Genomic DNA, 24076 nt, shown 5'->3' on the forward strand with positions numbered 1-24076 from the left:
TGGTCTGGGACTGCTTTTATGCTTCAGGACCTGGATGATTTATTGTAATTAATGGAACCATGAATGTTGCTTTCTACCAGAAAATCCTGAAGGAGAATGTCCAGCTATCAGTTTGTTTCCTGAACTCAAGCACACTTGGGTTATGCAACTGAACAATGAAGGGAACCATACCACCAAGTCATCTCTCAATAGAAAAATAACACAAAATAAAGTTTTTTGGAGTGGCCTAGTCAAAGTCCGGACTTTTAAACAGGCCATTCCTGATCGAAAACCCTCCCTCCACTCTGAATTCAAACAATTCTGCAAGGATAATGGGGCCAAACTCAATGACTCATTGCACATTATGAACAACTCCTTGATTGCAGTTCTTGCCTCTGAGGTTAGCACAACCCATTATTAGGTTTTGGGGACAATTACTTTTTTCACATAGAGCCAGGTGGGTTAACTTTTTTCCCCATTAATTAATGAAATCATCATGTAAAAAACTGCATTTTGTATTTACCATGGTAATCTTTGTGTAATATTAAAATGTGTTTGATGATATAAAACCTGGACCTCATCTATAAAAATCAGGTAAGTGCTTCAAAAGTGATGTGGATAAACACACACTCTTTCACCTATTGTTGTTGGTACCATAGTTCTTGAGGTAAAGACTTTAAACTTGATAAAGAGGCTGGGGAGTTCCTCCAATCAGAACTTTTTTACCATACAGATCTAGATGGTGTCACAGACTAAAACGGAAGGTGACAATGTGGGTGCCTATGCATGACACATGTCAGTGCACCACCATTGTATGTGGATTCATGTTGTGAGAACTGTGCTTGTGCTTTCTCACATGTAGGTGGTGCTGGACATGACAATTGGAGGTGGTGGTCATACCAAAGCAATTCTGAGCAGGTTCCCAAAGTCACGGTCCTGGCCTTAGATTGAGATCCCACAGCAATTTCTCTGGATCAGCAGTTAGCCAAGGAACACTTGTAAGTGATTTATTGAGAAAGAATAACTAGACCAAAGTTGAGACAAATGCTTATACTAGGGGTGGGACTTGTTTTAAAAAAAATTAAATTAATTAGAGGCTGTGTAATTAATCGCATTTCATTGCACAAAAAAAATTTGCCCCAAAGCACAAACGATTTTTTAATTTTGAAGGGTTTTAGTGGACGACAGAATCAAATAATAGACATTGACATGAATATTGTAAACTCAGGCTCTTTTAATGTCTGGTGTTACGACCCGGCTCAAAGCCGCAACATAAAAGAAGATGAATACCAGATTGTGGGTGAGAAGAGGTTGGCTAAAAATGGCTGGTGCCACTAAGGCAAACACAACAAAAGAGATGGACAAAAATGGTAAACGGAGAACTAAACTATACTGGGAAAACTAAACTACTGACCCTGAACAGAAACACAAACCTGAACACAAATAACCGCGAGCAGAAAACAGATGACAGTTGGGCAGCAGGGAAACACACGGATGAGACATGGTGGATACACAGACGGACCAGCCCAAACTACAAAGACAGAGGACGCGACTTAAATACACACAGGGAAACACAGGGAGATTACACACAGGTGGGGAACACAGCTGGGAATAATCAACAAGACGAGAGAGAGGTAAAACTGAACACACTACACCAAGACGCAGACCTGACACTGAGTGACAGACAGACAGAATGACACATGGAACCTAACTAAACTAAACGTGAGATACCACCGATAACAAATCCTTAAACATGACATAAAACAAAACACTGACAACATTAAATCATAACATCTGGAAAGAAAAAAAAGCGTTTAAACAGCATTTCAATTCAAAACAGAGAAACAAAAATAATATCCCTGGCCAAAATTGGGTAGACTTAAAAACAAAGTGATATTTTCAGTACATTTTCAAAATGGTACTGTCTTTAAATAATCATAATAAAAATTTCAACATAAAGTGCTGTTTTTCTTCTTAAAAAAATAAGGCAGAAACAAAAAAGGTTATTTGATCAGCTTCACCTTTTAAATCTGAGTAACCTTAGCCAAAATTATTTTGTACATTAGGCTAAAACAGTGTGATCATCGAACATTTTAATGCAAAAAATAACAAAGCCATTGGATTCACAATACCTCCATGCTTATTTACTGTCCGTCTCTTTCAGCCAGTTACTTAGACAAACTAGCCTGTTCACATTTTCACAGCTCAAGGCAGCTCTCGTTTTTTGCTATTATTTGACCTGCAAGTCTGCAACAGTTTCTCACGTGGGACAGAAGTGGCAGCACTAATCAAATACTTGCAGGCCAGGACAGACAGCTGTGGGTGGGTCCCTGTTCGATTGGACCACCACTGCAGTGGGCAGTCTGTCTCGCTGATGGTGGATTCTGCTCTGTACAAACTCAGGGCCCTGTTACACAGGGCTTCCTCATCTGAATCAGAGTCTGAAGACAATGAAGAGAGGAGGAGGCTCTTTGTCTTTCCTGGCTCCTTTGTGGTGGCATTTTTCCACTGTTCCTGCAGCAGGGCCTCGAGGCTGGTGTAACCCTCTTCTTGTTCTCCCCTTGCAAGACCCTTTAAATACTTAAAGCATTGGTCAAGCACAGTAGCCATCTTGAGCCACTGATGGTTGATTGTAGGTACATGTTGGGATAGATCCTTTGTGAAGGCAGTTTTATTTTTCATTATGTAGTTTGAGTCATCATCGGAGCCCTCCATGGTGTGATGCAGGTGGCAGAAAACTGGTAAAACCACTAAACATGAGACATATGTCTCACCTCCAAGAAGCTCAGTCACAAACCTGTAGTAGACAGTTCAAGAAAGTAATTATTAATCTACACAATAACTGTCAACTATTGAGCTTTTTGAAGAAACAGTAACAATAAGTTCAAAAATAGCTGTATTTGCCTGCATGGCTCAAGGACAGTTACCAGCTTTGAGTTTTACCAGCTCCGATGGAGTTAAAATGAATAGCTTGTGCTGTTGTTTGTCTAAAGTAGTAAAAACAGCCTCTTGATTCTTTAGTAGAAGAGAAACCATATCCAGTGTTAAATTCCACCATGTGGAAACATCCTGTGTGAGTGGCTCTTCATGTTGCCCAGTCTTGTTGTCAGCAACCCAAACTTTGTGTACTAGCGCTAACAGCTCCCACAGTTTCTGTGCTCACTGCAACATGTTTTGCATGGAATGCAAACTTCTTTTTGCACGTTTTGCACAAAACCACACTTTTATCAAGGCTTCCGTCCGGTAGTCTTTCGAAATGAAATTTGCCTCCAATCAGTCCTAGCAACGTGCTTTCTTCTGATTCTTTGTAGCTCTGATGTATGCATCAGCATTATTGGTATACCAGGAAATCGTGCATTGACAAAAGTTCCCCTTTGCTTAGAATGCAAAGTGCGATTAAATGCGTTTTTTTTACATGTTATTTTTTTCAAATTAATTAATTGCAATTAACACGTTAAATTTCCACCCCCAGTTTATACCTTATCATGGCTAATGTTTGGCCATCAGTTTTTGTCGTTATAGCTGACAGCTTGACAATTTTAAGCAGTTTGTGGTCATTTCTTAAAGGATACTGTGGGTTTGATATACGGTGTTGCAGCTCTCCCTGTACTTTCTCACTTCTTCCCTGAGCCCGATCAAATACTGCTTGCCAAGATACAGCCCCTGAGTTCCACTGTCCAATCAGAGCCATTCTTCCTTCTTAACTTAAAGCTTTTCTCCCCCCACGCAAAGCTGGTGGGCCCAGCATGTAATTTGTCAGAGTTGGGGCCCACGCCTGCTGTGTGAGGGAGATGCTACCTCCCACAGAGGATCTATAAGTTATTGGTGGGGGGTGGGGGTTAAAAATGGAGAGAGAGAGAGAGAGAGGCAAAAAAAACAAGAGAGAGAGAGAAAATGAAAATATAAGAGCGAGCAGGGAGACACGAGGACACAATGCCAGGGTGAGAGGGAGTGTGTGTGTGTGCATGAGCAAAGCGCGGGTGGATGAAAATAAGATGTTCCTAAGACCATGGCGTGGGAAGGAATCCTTTTACGTAGATTCTGGGGAAACCTCTCTCAAGGGAATCTGCCAGAGAAATGTGCCTGTGAGCGGGGAATGACAATTAAGAGAGAGAGAGAGAATGAGAACACTGTATTCTGTCAGCAGCAATATACCCCTGCTGTAAACTCTTCCACGCCTACTCGTGATGCAAGTTGAGAGAGGCTAGAGAAATCTAGCAATTAACCAATATTATTGGAAGCCTGAGTAAAAGACCCTGGCAGCCCACGCAGTGCATCCACACAACAGGGTTAGAGGATTTTCTCTCTCCTCTGCACTCCCGTGTCTTGAGGAAAGTCTAACCTCAGTGCAAACTGTTGAGTTTCGGTGTCAGTCTGAACCCAGTTTTACAGCACAAAGAGAACAATTTCAAGTCCAAACATTTCAAAATCGTCAGCTTATGAAGGTAAATCTCTTTTCCCTGAATAATATTCACCCGTGTACTTAATGGGATTTGTCTCCTGCATGTTGAGCCTTGCTATTCTCTGCATCATTCTTCTTGTTGCTATGACTTCCCTCCGCTCGAAGCTCTGCAGTAGTTGTGCCCACAGTACATGTTATAAATCTGAAAAGGCACAGCACGTCATTGAAAAGTCAAACATTGGATTTACATGTACATATATGGTGAAACAGACTGATATGAAATGAGATCTGAACTGTTTGCATGCTCTGTGCTCTTTGTTGATTTACACCGAGTGCCATGTTGCCTGTCACATCATGGGTAGTAGGCTCTGAATGCTTTGACACATGAAGCCCATTTTCTTAGAGTTTACCTGCACATATTGGCTCTCTGTCTTTATTTGGCTTATTTAAAATATTTTTTATAAGAACAGTTTCCCTCCACTAAGGCTGTAGCTCTTTTCTGCTTTTGTTATTCAGTCGATTCTTCTTTTATTTTTTCCTTTTCACTCTTATATGTTGTTTGCTTGAAGATCGCCACATTAAATGAAATTATGTTTAAAGGTTTTACATTGGAGATTTGTCAGATCTGCAATTAAAGGTGAGCCTATAATAACATGTTGATGAATTATTTGGCACTTTCCTTTAGGGTTTTTACAATACTAGAATTTCAAACAGTAGAGATACCCTGGAAAATACTCAATACTTAATACCATTTTCAATGCAATGGGGGGAAAATTAAAAATAATAATTTAAGAGGCATCCATTTTTAACAATAGTTACAACAGTACTGGTTGGTGCAGATGTTTTCAGCTACAGCTAAGGCTGGGTGATATGAGTTAAAAAAAAGTTAAGTTAAAAAAATGACAATTCATGAAACATTTTTCCTCAATTAGGATTAATGAATGATATATATGTACACACAAACCCACACACAGACAGGATATTTTTGTTCGTTAGTGTTGTAACGAAATTGGCAGTATTACTTTTGGTTGTTAAAACTACAAAAAGTGTCCAAAAAACGAACCCAGCATTTTGTATTTGGCACAAGCCACTTTAGCTGTGCTGTCAACTCGGTGTTTGAGTTTAAATATGAACGATCATTTTGGGTATAAAGTAGAAATTTCGAGATTAAAGTTGTAATAGTATTTTGAGAAAAAAGTCCAAATATGGTGATTACAGTTATTTCAGGATAAACTGCCATGTTTTTCTATACCCTGTAAGTTAGTGACATCGTACTTCAGAATCAGTTTTAGTAAAACGGAAGGAAATGATTTCTCTTTTAGCACATAAACACAGTGTGGTGAAGTATAAGGACGTTGAAAATATGGTGCAGAATGCTGCATCTGGTCAGATGGAAAAACACACAAATGTGGAAGAGTTTATTTGTACAAAATGAAATGGCTGGTGACTGATGGTTACACCTTTGTGCAATAAAGAGGCATAAAAAGGCATTTTGTAGAGGGTTTAGCAAAGGTGGCAGTTTGTCTTGAAACAGCAACAGTAATCTTCACATTTAAATTTCGACTTTACGGGGGGGCCTTTACAGTTAAAGTATTATTATTGATGTGTGCAGCGACCACGTTAACATTTGTAACTGTTTTTTATATTTTGATGAATGTTTTGATGAATTGAAATTTTTCATGAAGACCGAGGTGTTAGCCTTTAAGATGCTTCAGCAAGTTTTTCTACTACTGTTCACGTGTTTGGCTGCTAGTGAGGGGGTGGGCCTGAGTGCCTGCCTGTCTGCTGCAGTAGTCTGTGAAGTTGTGTGTCACTGTTAGTACCATTTATTATCTGAATATCAATTTTTCTGTCAGCCCTACTCGGCACATATGCTTCCTTCGGTAGAAACAGAAATTTGGTATAGAAACCTGTTTTCCCAACATGTTGATAAGATCATGTGACTAAATTCCACATTTTAATCTGCTTCCTTCAGCATGACTTTGGGTTTATGTTAGCCAAATTTGGGGGAAAGGGTTCTTTCATTTTTTTACTCTAATGACTAAATTGTAAGTGTTGTAGTATGCATCTGTAAAAGACGGATAGCAAACCTGACCACCTATCGAACACGTTTAACACTTTTCAAGAGACTTTATTCTCGAGGAGTGGGTATGGCTGCGGAGGTAAGCTGTTCCTTGGCTGGGCTCACCCTGGGGACCGGCACAGGTGCCGGAGCAGTATGGACACCAGCCACTCCCATGCAGTGGAGGGAGAGCTGCAAGACCCTCTATCACCTACATCTGGCGCTCTATCACCTACATCTGGCGCTCGGTCCGGTACTGCAGCTGTTCCTGCTGGCAGCAAAACACCGCTGCCTGCTCACTGTGCATGGCTGTGAGCTAGGCCACCATTTGAGCCAGCTCCTCCCCTTGCAGTCCTGCATTAAAACAGTGCAAGGACTAGTGCTATGCATTTAAATGCATGCAACTCACCAAAACACTTCACAACAATTCATAAAATGCACAAACTTGAATTTACGTCCTTCTAAGCTACCCAAGCTGTCGGTTTGGTCACCTGTTTCTAAAATGTGCATGATGTACATCGTTGTATTTTTACTCAATTGTATATAGCATTTGTACTCTATTTTTATCTCATTGTATATTTTATTCTATTTTTATTCTACTGTATATAGTATTTTATTTTATTCTATTCTGTACAGTTGTGTACTGTATTTATTCTTATTTTATTTTATTCTAATTTTTGCTTCATAACTCTTGCACTGTCCACTTCCTGCTGTGACAAAACAAATTTCCCACGTGTGGGACTAATAAAGGTTATCTTATCTTATCTTATCTTATGTAAATGTTCCCAGGCTACTTATAGTAAGAAACAGTGGCGGTCCTAGCCTATTTGGCGCCCTGGGCGAACACTCCCTCTGGCGCCCCCCCCCCACACACACACACACACATACACACATATGAAGACAGAGAAAATATAGTATGCAAACGGCTACTAAACAGACATCATAATTCGTCATACAATGAGAACAGGACAAATCAACAATTGACACTGACTAATTACTATTATATTAATATTATATTATTGTATATATTGTTTGGAGTTTAGTCTGTTACTGTAACTATTTTTACCATTTCTTCTTGGAGGAGCTGTAACCCACATAATTAAGAAAGTATTCTGAAAGTTTTAGGATACATGACCTGCCATTATCCAATGACACATCTGCTTACCTGTATCTTTTGCTCGTTTCTCCTTGTAGGAGCCATAATTAAATATTGAATTTTAATGATCACTGGGTTTTCATTTGTTTGGTTGCTATGGTGATGTGTAACAGGAGTCACGTGGGTGCTAGCGGTGACATTAAGAGGGCGTTGTCAGTCTGTCATTCACTGGTTTGATTTTGACAGAGAGGAGGGCTGGGTAGCTGTAGTTTTTGTTGACCGCAGCACAACGAGTTTCCCTTGTTGCATTAGAGCCTGTGATGTTTTAAGAGTTTGAATCGCGAGCCGATCACATTGCTCTGTAAACTTTTCAAGCACTTTAATAAACAAGCAAGCAATTCCACCTCTCGCATTATTGCGTAAAGTTGACAGCGCGTCAGGCAAATAGGCAGGCTCAGTCTCCGGCCTCTAGCGACTGTGGAAGTCGCTACACTCCTCTTCTTTTCTCTTTTTAAACTTTAAAAACGGGTTGTGTGTGAGACTTTAAATCAACAAAATATAAAATATACATTTTAAATTGTTATTGATCCCTTTACCCCGAGTCCTAAAGTGTATATTTATTTTCTTACTCTTAAATATTTATTGTTCGTTTACTTGCACTGCTGTAACTGGAGCCTCGTCGTCTCGTCTCTCTATATACTGGACTGTATGTAGCGGAGATGACAATAAAGTTTACTTTGACTTCAGCAGCGAGCAGGCGCACCGAGGGCTCTCGCGCTCACTTTTCGTGTATTGATTGATTGATTGATTGATTGAGCATGCTTTATTCATCCCGAGGGAAATATAGAAAAACATCGGTACAAATTATAAGTCTTTATCATAATGTCTGGTGTTTTCGTGTTGTTGGTTTGTTTTTATTTTGTTTTATTTTGCGAGTTGGTTATTAGACGCTGCTCCAGCCAGCCAGAGAATCCCCCGCCACCCCGCCCTCTCCTCCCTGTGCCGCAAGCAGCAGGCGCACCTCGCAAACGGAGGGCGCCCTTACTCCCAGCAATTTTTAATTTTTTTTTGCCGATGCCCGTGATGCCGCCCCCCACCACGATGCCGCCCCGGGCAACCGCCCGTGTCGCCCGTATCTAAAACCGCTACTGGTAAGAAATGTTAGTTATATTATGATATACAAGGAGTGACTGCCACAGAGACCTACTTTTACCTCCATCAGCAAACCATGCCAAAAAAGATACTTGGTATCAATGCTAATACTACTACTACTACTACTACTACTAATAATAATAATAATAATAATAATGGCTGTTATTTTGCTGCAAAAAATCTTTTTTAATTTCTCTCTTCATTCTTGCATGTCCTCTCTTGTTTTGCTCTTCCCAGCTAAGTGTAATAGTGTTTGCATTGCTCAGTATAGCCCACACGTCGGCAGTTCTCTGAGTTCTCTGTAGCCAAGCGATAACCTCAATCAATCAATCAGTCGTACATCATAGACGGCATGCAGGGAAGTGCTGATTTCCATGTTTAGAAACTCATGTCGTGTTCACATTTCCTAACTATGCAGAAATTAGCTTGTCAGCCAGGAAGTAAAGATGATGAAATTAAAGTGGGGAAGCAGGGGGCAGGACAAACTTCACGATTCAGTATTTTCCCGTGGCTTTAACAGTAGGGCTGCTCGATTATGGCAAAAATGATAATCACGATTATTTTCACTGAAATTGAGATCTCGATTATTTGACGATATTTATTTAACAATAACAATGTATTGAATAATGGCTTTAAAGATTGTCAAAAAATAATATAAAATAGTGTGCAAATACTGATAACAGTGCAAATGTTTTCAATATAAAAAATAAATGAAAAATGTAAAGATCTATGTTTAGTGAACTTCAAAATACTGCATAATATTTATGCATACAAATAACCAAACATCAAGGCAAGCTGTGTAGCCACACAATGCGCAATTGCATCAAACTGACATTGAGGTATGTCAACTAAAGTTGCTGCTCCTTTATTGTTTGATCGTATGTCACTTTGTGAGCGGTCTTTAAATGATTGAATAAATTTGTAGTGTTGCTCTGTGGTGCAGCTACGACACTGTAGCAAAGTTTACACACTATGTCAACTTGATCCACGTTTGACCCCACGAACCCGTAATGTTTCCACACCACTGAAGTCGTTTTACCTCTCTTTTCAACCAACAGCATTCTTTCTTCAGCAGTGGCGTGTCCAGCGGGGTGGCCTGGGGGGCACAGGCCACCCCCCCAACCAGACTGGCCACCCCAGGTGCCACCCCGAAGCTAAAACAATAAAATTCAGTCAAATATCAAATGTACGACTATGCTTTCAGTGAAGCTCAGATATCCGAGTGTAAGTGAATGCAGCATCGGCCAAGCACGAAAGACCGCACCGCAGAAAACAATTTTTCGGCGAAAGAAAATGAGGAGAGAATAAATGTCCCAGTAAGTAATATTACGTTTGTTGAGTTTAGTAAAGTTCGGTAAAATTAGAATACCAAGGAAAAAATAACACTTAAAGAATTATTGCAACCGTCGAATATTTCAGACAGTAGGCTGGGTGGGAGGGGGAGGTAGCATGACAGTTATGAGTTATAAGATATAATCCAAGTTGTAACATAGCTGTATGGAGCTGCAGATTTGGTTGCAGGTTAACATAGCTGGACTGGCCATCGGGCATACCGGGCATTTGCCGGGTGGGCTGATGACTTATTTTATTTTTTTTGTAACGGCATGAACAATGAAAGGTGGTGGATTGGCCAGATGCTGGTCGATGTGTAAAACTAACTCAGTTGTTTGGTGGTGGCTATGGCGGAGCTTTCACAGAGGCCAGCAGGTGGATGAGGGAAGGGGAGGCAGGAGGAGAGACCTGAGGCGGCCGCTGGTCCGAGTGTCAGGTGAACTGAACTTCAGGTAAGAAGTTATGACCTGCAGTGTCATGATCCTGGGCCATGTTGGCCCAGCATTCTTAGTTTTCATGTATTTTTGTATTTTGTTCCTTATTTAGGCCATGGTTCCTGGGTTGCTCTGTTACGTTGTTCCTTATTTGATTTCCCCTTGTGACTTTTACCCCCTGTGTGCCCCTCTGTGTATCTGAGCCCTCGTCTCCCCTCCTTGTGTTTTATTCCATGTTTCCCCAGCCCGCTATGCCTGTGCTCTCTCTCCCCTCCTGTCTGCACCTCTGTGTACTTCCTGTTTTACTTTGACAGTCTCCCGTCAGTGTTATGTTTACTCCTGCCGTGTCTCGTTATGATTATCTGTGTCAGCTGTGTTCCCCGTGTGCTCCAACTTCCCTCGTTAACCCTCTGTGTATTTATTGGCATGTCTCCCTCAGTTCAGTGTCGCGTCGTCAGTGTCTCCTCCCCGAACCTGTGTGCCTTTCTGTGTTCCCTTGGTCTTCAGTTAGCATTCCCAGTTTAGTTCTGTTTCTTCGTGAAGCCTGCAATAAAGCAGTGATTTTGAGTTCAGGGGCCCGTTCTTCGTACCTCGCTTACTACATCCAAGATCAAATGACACATCCCAGATCAAATCATCGCGCTAACTTTGAGCTCGCTAATCCGGTTCTCCGAACACACCTGTTGTTGACAATTAGTATAGCTGGATGAAGTAATCTGAGATCACTGGGTGGCTTAAAAGGGGCTACGCATCGATAGTAGAAACATTGATCGGCAACCCTGTGATTGGTCGGCGAAGATGTCGAAGGAGCGTGCTCAGTATTTCACGGCAGCAGAGCAAGAACTCTTGATTGAGGGATATCAGGAGTTTCAGAGTCTAATTAAAACGCAGGGGAACACTGCAAAGGCTGCAAAAGCAAGGAGAGAGGGCTGGCAGAAAGTTGCTGACAAATTAAACTCGTAAGTAATTTATTATATTATATTACATTATATCCTCTTTCACATTAGAGCCACAACAGGACCCACTAGAACATGGGAACAAGTAAAAGTGAAATATAAGAATATTCTACAGAATGGTAATATTTATCACGTATATTGCTTTTAGTCTCTTGAAAAGAGACCCTGAAATAATCTGTTTGTTTGTTTATAACAGCAATCAAGAAAAGGGCAGAGCAAATAAAGACAGGTGGTGGTCCTGCACCCCCTCGTCACACCCCGGCAGAGGAGCTGGCCCTAGGGTTGAATGCCACCAGACCCATTGTGGAGGGCATCCCTGGGGGCAGCTCTTCCTTAGACCAGCAGCCGGGGTGCAGTAGCAGCAGCACCTTCATAACTGGTAAATGAGCTCATAATTCTATTTGTACAATGTAAAATATTTGGTTGTTGCCTTAATTAAAATGCTTTTTGTACTGTGTCATTTATTGACATTGTGTGTTTTTTTTGTGTGTAGTTTCACATAACACTCCATCACTTTTACCTGTTCCTGAAATGTGCCACTCGCAAAGAAACGCAAGGCAATGCACACAGTTTGTGCAGTTGTTAATGCCCGACTATGGTGAGTGGAACTCTTAACATAGGGATCCAACAAGTTGGTTAAGTAAATAATACCCTAACGGGAAGATCGATATCTCTCTATGAGCACACTGTCGCGCTGAGCTAAAGGATCCCGTCTATCCCGCAATATACGCTGAATTCTGAAAACTCTCCTTATCAATCTTGCACCTTCCGCAATGGGTTGCTCGCGTACAAACGGACAGGACATGGCTGCGACAGACTTCCCAAATCCACCTTCGCTTTTATAGCCGTGGTCTCTGATCTTGATTACACGAAGTAATTTTTATTACTACTCTAAAATATGAATTACATCTGGAATAATCAAATACATGTAATAGAATGCTTAATAGTACATTTCCCTTTTTTTAGGAAATGACCTGTATGTATCTGTATCAAATCAATAAAAGAATCAAATACTGCATTATCTTTAGTTACATTGATAATATTTATTTATGGAAAAACAGTGGAGAAATATCGCTGTTGCTTTCATATAAATGAAGCGGACATACCTGAGTGGCCGCGATCTAATCCTGTTTACATAAAGTAAGCCTGCTCCCAAGCAGGTTTACGCTTACGGATCTGTTGCTATGACAGCAAGTCCCAGATGAGCTTCGGAGAACCGAACGATCCAAGATCACGCGAAATCGTCAACAATCAAATCCGGCTAACTTACTTAGCGGGGTACGAAGAACGGACCCCAGCTTTTTGTCTCCGTGAGTTTGCGTTTGGGTCCTCATCTGCCTCCACGACCCGCAGTCTATCTGGGTCAGATATAAACCAAGTTTAGGTGCAGTTTATTTTCGTTGTGCTGACTTTTTACAGTCAGTTACAATAACTCGTACTGCGTATTAGCTAGCATGACGGAGTTTCTATACAGCTGGGTGGGTGCTATGATGTTACTGATAGTGAACTTTATTTTGTTCATAAGGTTAGTTAGTAGAGTTGCCAACGGCTCCATAAAAAATGGAATCGTCCCTCATTCAGAGAAAATATTACGCGTTTCGTATTGAGCTGAGAAGAGACGCAGTTTGTCCCGGACTTCAGCTAGAATGGAAAAAGACACAGAGCTGGATTTGCTCTGTCTTTACGCTGTCAGCGGCCTCTTCTCCTCTCATTCTCTTCCCCTCCCTCTCCTGTTGCTACTTCAATCATGAAACTGATCAATGATCAGCTGATCGGCTTTTCTCTCTTGTCTATCGCCCACTTTGTGCCAGAAAGAGGAAACTAGCGGATGTCACGCTAAACAACAGCAGCACGTTTAAGCTTGATCAGCTGTTGTTAGAATTTATTTAATATTAATTTCTAGTATCAGCTGATGTTTGCCACAGCTGTAAAAGCTGCTGGTCATGATGTCTGTTTGGATATGTGGTGAGAGGGAAACATGAAGATGAAACCAGGAGCTGTCCTTACTGAATCATCAGAGCTGAACAGGTGATGGAGAAACAGGTTTACCTTTTAGGTGACATGAATGAGTTGAAGGGAAGTTATGAACTGTTTCTGAGAGACAAATAACACCAGGATCCTTTTCTAAGTAGCTGACAGCTGGTAACTGTGCAGGGGCGGGTCTAGCAAAGTTTTGCCAGGGGGCCAGGAAGGGCATTAACAGGGAGAGGTGGGCACAAAGAAATACTTTTCTTTCTTATTCTAATTTTAAATGTCTAGCTTTTATTAAATAATTATCTGAATCTTGCAAACAAAGTTTTTTTCTGATGTAAAATGTATAGAAATCATACATATACCAAAAAGACCGTGTACATCACTGTCACAACAGCGTTTGTTTTCATTCAAAGGCTTTATGGCTTTAATACCTGGTGGGCCGGTCTCTGGTCAAAATGCCCAATTTTTTGTCCCAGTCCAGCCCTGCATGTTAATACTGGCAGTGTCACCATGCCAGCTGACTGTATTTCATCATCAGCCAGTGTTGTTCTTTATACATCAATATTACCAAAGTTTACCATAAGGCAGCATAGAAAGTATTTACTTGCTTTCAGGTTTCATTCAAATGTTAGTCTTTTTATTTGTTTCCCCACTTTTTTCCTGTTTCAAAATCAAACACCAGTTTGTAAGAAGATTATCTTCTTTTTTTAATAGGCAGATAAAGTTTTGCATTGGCATTGGCTAATTTGCCAATTGTATGTTAAAAATGTTTGTATTTTAATATTCAAAAATGTTTTTGCCCAAAACATATGTGCACTATATGTCAGTAAAAATACTATGCAAATATTGCTGTCCTTGAATGCTGAATAAACACTGACAAAGCACTGATTGTATCTCTTGTACTTTATCAACACAGTATCTAAAAACTTTGCACCGTAGTGGTTAAAATCTCTTTCTAATAAGAGTTAAAAGCGCATTCGGTTATTAGGTTTATAGGGTTATTGAATTATGGTTAACAGTTGGTAGAATTTTTTTTAACATTATCTGCCAATTACATCTGCCACCCTTCTCCAAATCTGTGCCTTTACCTGGCCCCCCCAACAAAAATTTTCTAGACACGCCACTGTTCTTCAGCAGCCATTATCCTCTCCAAATAACTTCTGCTTAGCTTTCCGAGCTTCCCTCGGGTCCTCTTAATTGTTGTGACGTGTGTTCGAATCGCAGAGAGGTGCGCTCGTTTTACCACACGGAGCAGCGCGAGAGTAAAGCACAAGGGAGGTGCTAATAATCGACTCAGTCGTTTTTAATGATCGTTGACAGCCCAGATCGTAATTTAGATTAAAATTCGATTAATTGAGCAGCCCTATTTAACAGTACATAAATAAGTCAGAGAGAGGTCTTTTATAACCATCTCTGGGTCATCTGGGGTAATTTAGTTAAAAATAGAGTCATTTCTAAAGGCTAGCCTCTCTGTGTTTGTATCCCTCTTCTGTTTTTTTCCTTCACTGGACTGTAGATATTTCCATCACTGGTCCCCTGCTGAAAGCAATCAATCACCATCTTGTCTTAGGCTTCAGTGACGCAGGTAAAGGAACTGAGCAGGTCAACACAAGGGAATATTTCAGGCTTGATTTGTGAAGAAGCAGCATGATGCTGAATGAGCATGCGCTCAAACTGAGGGTGCTGTGAAGGCTGCTGATGTCCTCACCGATGGTAGCCTTACTGCAGATGGACAGGAAGAAGCTAATGGGAGAAAAATATTTAGTGAAGGAATGATTTCTGAAAAAAAAAAGATTCAGTACTGAGCTCAGAAAAGGCAGAAAGAAAAATATCATTGTCACCTATTTTGACAGTTTGATGGATACAGTATAAAGCTGTTTTGAGAAAGTATTTTATGAAAGGACTTAAATATAATAAAGGAAAACTATACCCATTTTTTTCAATTAATCAAAGTCGATATAAACTTTATTGCCATCTCTGCTATATACAGTACAGTATATAGAGAGAGACGAGAAGACAAGGCTCCAGTTCCATTCAGTGCAAAAGAACAACAATAAATATAGGAAGAGCAAGAATAAATATATATACTCTTTGAGGTAAAAAGGGTTAATAACAGTCTAAAATTTACAATTTACAATTGAGATTTTAAGTGACCAACATGAGCAGGATTCTTGAGAGTAGGATTCTCCATAGAGCAGCATCTGTATTTACAAAGGCAGTGGTATGTGGAGTTCAATAGAGTCAGTTAGTGATTTAAGTTGGTGCGTGATTGGGGGGGGTTGTGAGTTCAGGAGTCTGATAGCTGATTTATCAAACACAACATGAAAAGATCTTAAAGGGGATTTAACCTAGACCCATTTGTTCAGGCAGAACACGAGGACGTGGAGATGATATGAATGCATACAAGGTGAAATGAAAAGTCACGATCAGATGCAAATTCACTCAGGGCAGTGCAACCTAACAGGATAAAATATAGGAGATGAGGTTTTAGCTTCAACAAAAGACCCCCATATGTTCATATTGTGGTCATTAGAATGAGAGAGATAAGAAAAAAAAAAAGCTGAGATACTGGAGAGGAATAACACACATGCCTAACTTAGTTCATCTCTAGTGCTAATAATTATAGTTGAATAATATCCAAGGCCTGCAGAGGCTGGGCTGCAGGGCACCAGAAGTTGACAGACAAACGTATCCAAGGTTGTATAGAAATATGAAAAAAAAAAAAAAGCCCAAAAAACAAAATGACAATTCATATTTGTTTGTACTCTAATTAAAGTTGACCTGATATATTATTACCTGATGGCCGGAGGTGAAATAGACTCACCAGCCACTATTTTTTGGCCCACATTTAGATTTTGGTTACCAGTTTGAGTTGATTTGACATTGTCCTGGTTAAAGCAGGATTGTTCTAAAGAGATGGACATGGCCAGCAACAATACTCAGGTAGGCGTTGAAACAATAGTTGATACACAGACCAGAGGACGGTCTGTGTATTCAACCTCACCTCTGGCGCCGGTGCCCACCTCTCAATTTTAAATGCATGTAGACATTGAGGGTCCTTGGGAGGGGCTGTGCTGACACCTGCTGCTCTCTGGCAGGAAGCACCATGCCCTCCTGTGTTTTAAATACACTTTAGTACAACACACAGCAACACTACACATGAGCGGGAGGAGGTAGGTATGGGGTCTTCATACACCCCCGTTCTCTATTAGCCATTGGGGTGGAGGTGCTGGGGTTTGGGGCCTGGATCTCCTCCATGCATGCTTCATGGCCTGGGGGACGGGGCTATGGCTCCCCATACCCTCTAGCACAGGGGTGTCGAACTCCAGGCCTCGAGGGCCGGTGTCCTGCAGGTTTTAGATAACACCCTGGGCCAACATACTTGAATCAAATGATTAGCTCATTACCAGGCCTCTGGAGAACTTCAAGACATGTTGAGGAGGTAATTTAGCAATTTAAATCAGCTGTGTTTGCTCAAGAACACATCTAAAACCTGCAGGACACCGGCCCTCGAGGCCTGGAGTTCGACACCTGTGCTCTAGCAGATCGTTACGTGGAGAAACCTTTTGAATACAAGCGCGCTCATCCACACAGGTGTTCACAGACACAAACTACACCTTTCTTGGCTGCTGCCTCAAAGCACATTGTGCACTGTCGGTCCTGCGTGCTGCACAACAATATTCAATATTTAGTATTTACTGTTATTTACTGTTAACTAAATTAATACGATGGCGCTGTGTTTATTATGTTGCTCTCTTTTTTTTCTTTTTAAGTGTCCTTTCTCACTGTCCCCCTTCCCCTGTTTTTCTGTTCCTTCATCTTTGTTTCTCCCTTTCCTATCCCCCAGCCATGTCTGTCCCGTCTATAACAACTGAAAATCAAATAAATTAAATAACAACAACAAAGGTCGATCAAATGGACCGAAACTACCTTCCTTTTTTCAGACTATTCTGTGTGATCTCTAGAGATGGTTGTGTGGTAGAATTTGCAAAAAAAAATTCCAGTAGATCAGCAGTTTCTAAAATACTCAGACCAGCCATCTGGCACCAACAACCATGCCATGTTCAAAGTCACTTCAGTCACCTTTCTTCTTCATTCTGATACTCAGCAACTTAAGCAAATCAACTTGACCATGTCTACATGCCTAAATGCTTGACACTGCGTCATGTGATTGACTGACTAGATATTTACATAAACAATGAGTTGGAACAAGTGCAGCTTACAAAGTGGCTGGTGAGTGGATGTATCTTCGCAAGGCATGCAAGTTTAGCAGTGAACGTAGCAACCCCACCCACTTACTTTTCAAACCGTTTAATAGTATAAGACCTTACATAAGGCATTTATATCTCCAACTCTGTGTCTAAGCCACATAAAGAAGTTAATAATTTAGAAATCTTATGTAACTGTTTAAGAACAACAGCACAGTGATGGTTAATTTTGGTGCAGAAACTAAAAATTGGCATTGAAAACAAACCTTGAACTAAAAAGGAGTCATTGGCATTGAAATACTTCTTTGGTGCTGTTTGGTTCTTTAGCCGTCAGAATTGTTGTCTGAAGGCCAACAAAGATACCCAATGGATTTACTTTACCAAGTGGATCATCACGGCCTTGCCGTATTGGTCCATTTGATCGACCTTTGTTGTTATTATTTATTTTATTTTATTTTATTTTCAGTTGTTACAGACGAGACAGACATGGCTGGGGGATAGGAAAGGGAGAAAGAAAGATGAAGGAAAAGAAAAACAGAGGGGAAGATGGACATTGAGAAAGGAGACAAAAAATCTCCCAGATCACCTGTTAAGAGAAAAAAAAAGAAAACAAGCAAAAAAAGAGAGCAACATAATAAACACAACACCATCCCATTAATTTAACTAAGTGTAAATAACAGTAAATACTAAATATTGAATGTTGTTGTGCAGCATGCAGGACCGACAGCACACAATGTGCTTTGAGGTAGCAGCCAAGAAAGGTGTGGTTTGTGTCTATGAACAGTGAACACCTGTGTGGATGAGCGCGCTCGTATTCAAAAGGTTTCTCCATGTAACGATGTGCTAGAGGGTGTAGGAAGCCATAGCCCTGTCCCCCAGGGCATGAAGCATGCATGGAGGAGATCCAGGCCCCAGACATCCACAGGCCCCCAGAGCGCAAGAGCCCAAGGAGGACCAATGTAGGGGCAACCCTGCCACCCTCCTGGAAAGAACTGAGGAGAGCCCCAGACGTGGGGTCACCCAGCAGCCATGGTGTAGAAGCCATGGGGGGCTGCAGTGTCGTGCCTGCGGGCTCTGCCGGCTGCCTGCTGGCAGAAGTCCGAGGTCCAAGGGTCCCCCAGCCCCCGGAAGTTGCCCAACTGAGCCACGGGAACCCGGCCCCCGCCAAGCAGCCACCGGGAGTGAGCCGGTACATACCTGAGTACCCAGCCCCGGACACCAAGAACCACCAATGCACCGATGCCTGAGGGCATCAGCCACCGGCAGGGAGTCTGGTGGGGGGACATAGGCGCCCACACCTGGGAGGGCCTGAGATGTTCCCAGAGAGGTGGAGTCTAAGACCCAACCTGACATATAGACACAGACAAACAGGCACACACAGACACGAACGTGCATTCCCACCCTCATGCACGCATATACAAATACTCGGCACTCACCCAACGCAGAGACAAACAGAAATGGACACAGTACACACACTCACAAAACATACTCTATACCCCAGGTCCCCTCGCCCCCAGAGGGGGAATCCGCCCCTAGACCCAGGAGATGATAATAATGGATTGCATTTATATAGCACTTTTCAAGACCCTCAAAGCGCTTTACAATTCCACTATTCATTCACTCACTGGTGGAGGCAAGCTACAGTTATAGCCACAGCTGCCCTGTGGCAGGCTGACAGAAGCGAGGCTGCCATATCGTGCTATCGGCCCCTCTGGCCATCACCAGTAGGCGGTAGGTGAAGTGTCTTGCCCAAGGACACAACGACCGAGACTGTCCGAGCCGGGGCTCGAGTCGGCAACCTTCCGATTACAAGACGATCTGCCAACTCTTGAGCCACGATTGCCCCATGAGATGTTACCCTTTTCCCTGGGGTAGACACAGGCAGACCGTCCATGGTCCCGTAGCACCAGGGAGACCCCGCATCCCAGACCCTGACCAGACGACCAGCTCCCCCTCCCACCCCCTCCGGCCCGATAGCGAACAGAGAACGGGGATGTGTGAAGACCCCATGCCTCCCTCCGCCTGCATATATATGGTGTTTTTTGCGTGCTGTTCTAAAGTGCATTTAAAACATGGGAGGGCATGGTGCTTCCTGCCAAAGAGCAGCAGGTGTTAGCACGGTCCCTCCCGAGAAACCTCAGTGTCTACATGCATTTAAAATTGAGAGGTGGGCACCGGCGCCAGAGGTGAGGTTGAATACACAGACCATCCTCTGGACGCTGTATAGCGTGCCCACCCCCAAGGCCCTATATGTATATGTTATGAGAGTGTGAGTAATGTGGATGTCTAGGTTGTGGAGTAAAATTGAGCCACAGGTGGCCAAAAGGGGACAGAGGGCACCCTGCACCCTGGTGACATACCTGCACCACAAGGCCCTGCATGTGTGGTGGAGCGGGAAGAGGGAGGCAGTTGGGGATGGGGAGGGAAGGAAGGGCCAGCTCCCCCGCTGATCCCAGTAGGCAGTGCACCCCAGCTCTCTGGAATCCACCAAGACCAGGGGTCCCAGGCCCATCCGGGCACACGGCAGGAGCACCGCCAAGCCCCATGGAAACCGAGGCGGCCCATGCGACCCCACCACAGAGGAAACTGTACCCACCCCATCATCTAATCATCTCCCAGACTAACCATTATTTACCTTCTTTATGCACATGACAGTAAGCTGCTTCTGTTATCCACAAATATGTCTTTTTTTATGTATCAGTTAATAAACGTATTAACTAAACATTTCGTCTTGTTAATAGACACATTTTAGAATATAAACTGATGTAATACAACTTCTTTTTGTAACATATGGAACACATTTCACAATAGTATTAGAAATAGTCATGTCTCCACATTGTAAACATTTGTAAAGGTAGGTCTTCTTCACTTTACTATGGATTTTCTTCGGTTACAAACAAAATCTTTTTTTATTACATTATAAAATGTTTTTTTCTGTAGCAACTGTTTATGTAATCTATTCACACACTCACGCACACTTATTACTTATTGAATCACCTTTCCTTCCTATTCTGATGCTCAATTTGAACTTAAGCAAGTCATCTTGTCCATGTCTACAAGCATAAATCCTTTAAGGTGCTACTGTGTGATAGATATTTGCGTTTACAAGCGGTTTAATATCTGGTTTCCCTGATCTGGAGCAAATGCTGTTGAGCTGAATGAAAATGAAGTACTAGATTTCAGCTAACTTTGTTTTATATGTAGTGGAAACATATTCTCCAGTCTTTCAATAGCCATCATGTCTTCAGTTGTGTTTGTCTCTAAATACACTATTTCATTCCCTAATTCTTCCTCAGTGGTCGTGTGAAACCAATACTTGGCCGGTTCAGTGAGCTTGAAGACCTGCTGTCAAACATGGACGTTAAGCCAGGCAGCATTGATGCTGTCCTGTTGGATGCTGGCTGTTCCTCCATGCAGATGGATGAGGCAGAAAGAGGCTTTTCCCTGATCAAGGATGGACCATTGGATATGAGAATGGATGGAGACACAGGTAAAAGATTTGATACATACATTGGTTGGCTAATGTGATATGCTGGATAATCAGAAGTGCCTGTGCAGTGTTAATCAATGTAATAATGTGAAAGTGCAGATAGTACAAAAAGGCATACCTAAAATGGGTTACCAACAGCATGGGTCCAATTAATGTTATTTGTTTCTCCTAAACTTGATGAGTGTGAAAAAAAAAATTTTGTGTGTGTGTTTTTTTTTTTTTTAAACAATTAAAACAAACCCAAGTTTTTGGTCGACCTCTAGTGGTTATGTTAAAGAAAGTGTTCACCAATGGTAGCGGTTGCTCTGGAAGCTTTAAACATTTGGTGAGTGTCTGCAGTTTATAATGCTCTGTATGGCATGCATTTTATGGGACCAGTGGCTCAAATAAATTTAAGGGATGTATGAAGTTTTGCAAGAAAAAATTGCCTCCTCTAAAAGTCAGGTACAATTTATTCAGCAGTGTAGAAACATTAAGGCAGCTTGATTTATTTCATTCTGGGAAATGAAGTTTGTGAATGTGATAACTCGAGAACGAGGCAACGTAGGATTTTCTAATTCATACCATCAGTGCAGCTGCTAAAAATCTCGAATGAGTTTGAATCTTAGTGACCTCAACCTCAAGGTCAAGGTCAGAAGTCAAGTTTTCTGGAAATCTTAAGAACACAATAAATGAAGAAAGATGTCACCTAAGAATTTCAAATTGATTCCATAGGTGTATCTTCTAAAATCTTGGACAAGTTTGAATCTGATCTAAAGTTCAGAGGTTAACTTTTCTAAAAGTCACCTAGGATTTTCAAAGTCCTACTACTTGTGCATGTGCTAGGAGGCTGAGGGGTAGCGCTGGCTGCCGCGTCCATTTTTTCACTTGTCTGTTTAACACCGTTCACACATTTTTTAAAACCATGTCCTCCAGTCTGGTCAGTCCACACTCTTGACAGGTACTGCCAAATTATCCGCTAATGTTAGCTAGCTTGGTCAGCAGCTGCATTCATATACTTCGTGGGTCCCACACAGAGACACATTTTTTGGTGCTTAGTGGTGAACTAATAAAATACTAGAATTTCATCCCCATTACTGAAACACAAATCTTTGTACACACAGCAAGCCATATTATTAGTTGGGTAATACAATAAAAATACTCCCAAAGTCATCAACAGCACACACACAGTCAAGAGGTCCAATTTAATGACTCGAGTAGTGTATAAAGGCCTAGCACACACTACAGCTGCCTGTGTCAGGACACTCGTCAGTCAATGTGTACTCACCCCTAACTTACTTATCCAAGCAATTATCCAGAGATAAGAAATCATTCACTACACTTGGAGTTGTTACATTTCTAGAAATCACCTTTAGAAGCCAAAATTGTTTTACCAATATGATTTTTTATGCAGTAAAATTAGGCACTTTAACATGGAAGTCTCTGGGGACTGGCGCACTTTTGTAGGTAGCCTCAAGTGGGCCTAGAGGAACTGCAGTTTCTTCCACTTCTGTGGAAATGAAATGTAACAATGCTATAATAATTCATTCATTAATAGACCATTAAACTTGTAAGATTAACTCTAAACCAATTCTTGTTTCCAAGATTGTTTCTTCCTGCAGTCTATGCATATAAAGACTGGCTCAAGACACCTGTACACGTGGCCACTAAGACTTTCCAGGCCTTGCGTATCTTTGTGAATGATGAGCTGAATGAACTTCACGCTGGCCTGTTTGCTGCCCAGACGTTGCTAAAACCCAGCGGACGTCTCTGTGTTATCACCTTTCATTCCCTAGAAGATAGACTGGTCAAACGTTTCCTGCGGGGAGATGACTTATCTAATCTGGATCACTTCAGCCAGAGAAAGCAAGGCACCAAGAAGGAAAATCTATCGCATGAAAAAAGAGACGGAAGTGTCTGTTGGCTTCCTCTGCGAAGAAAAGTGATCACCCCAGAAAAAGACGGCATTAAGGAGAATCCTCGAGGACGCTCCTCCAAACTCAGGGCAGCACTCAGACGATAACTATTGGACATTAAATATAAGACAATAGAAGTTGTAAAAAAAAGTTGGAGCTTTTGACATTGAACATAATTAAACTTCTACAAAGACTCAGGGTTAAATCTCAGTAGATTTGGTCTTGCTTTGTTACAGAGGAGCTCAGAGGTCAGTGTGTTACTGTAAGCTACTAAGTGGATTTTAGACATGAGGTGACTGTACTGTTTCCTATTTTCTTTGTAAAGAACAAAAAAAAATTACAATGACATTGAATTAAATGGAAAAAATGTTTACCAGTGTTGATTTCATAGACCTAGTTTTTGTCAGCAACCTTTTTTATTCTGACAAAAACAAGATGATAAGTAAAGAAAAACTAATGCACGAGGACAAAAACTGTGATGAAATGTATTGACAATTTGGTGAATGAATAAAAAGGAAGGTGGGAGGAGTTTGGGGACATGATCCAATCAAAAGTAATCTTGGGAAATAAGATGACATTTTTTTGGTAAATGGTACAGCTAGCTCTCATGCCCTGTGTTTCTCATGAAAATGTGACACAATGTCAATGCTTGGGAAGAAGACAAGTCATATGGAGCCATTTTGCATTTGATGTCACAGAAAATAAGAAGCTTTGTAAACCGTGTGGAGCAAAACATGATAAGTGCTTACCCTTTATATTTCAGTCAACTGTCGTTACCTCAGTTATAGAGGATCATGTTGTGGAAGTTTCCCATTTAATAAAGCCTGCAGACAAATGGTGAACGTAGCTAACATCCTTTAATCAAAAAGAACAAAAACCCAAGCTTGGTGAGAGCAGCCATCGAGGGGCAAACGACTGGCAGAGCCCTGGGTTTAAATACTTTCTACAGAAACAAAAGGCAATACACAGCTGTTTTCACACCATTGGTCTTCCCCCCAAAGAAAGAGTTCATAGTCCCTTGTTACCTCTTACAGTGGAGAAGAACAAAAGACTCCACTACTTGTGGAGTCTTCACTGGTGCCAGGCTTCTGGCGAA

At 41.6% G+C, this 24076-nt stretch overlaps 1 protein-coding gene across 1 annotated transcript; it reads left to right on the forward strand.

Moving 5' to 3' along the window:
* Positions 1 to 960: 960 nt before the first annotated feature.
* On the forward strand, positions 961 to 23223 carry LOC120439173 (12S rRNA N4-methylcytidine methyltransferase-like). Its single transcript, XM_039609918.1, has 3 exons — positions 961 to 977; positions 20892 to 21085; positions 22861 to 23223. The coding sequence occupies exons 2-3, from the start codon at positions 20950 to 20952 to the stop codon at positions 23085 to 23087; spliced, it is 363 nt and encodes a 120-aa protein (XP_039465852.1). The 5' UTR covers positions 961 to 977; positions 20892 to 20949; the 3' UTR covers positions 23088 to 23223.
* The last annotated feature ends 853 nt before the right edge of the window (positions 23224 to 24076 follow it).

Source organism: Oreochromis aureus, linkage group 1 (genome assembly GCF_013358895.1).
Source record: "Oreochromis aureus strain Israel breed Guangdong linkage group 1, ZZ_aureus, whole genome shotgun sequence".
NCBI classification, from domain to species: domain Eukaryota; kingdom Metazoa; phylum Chordata; class Actinopteri; order Cichliformes; family Cichlidae; genus Oreochromis; species Oreochromis aureus.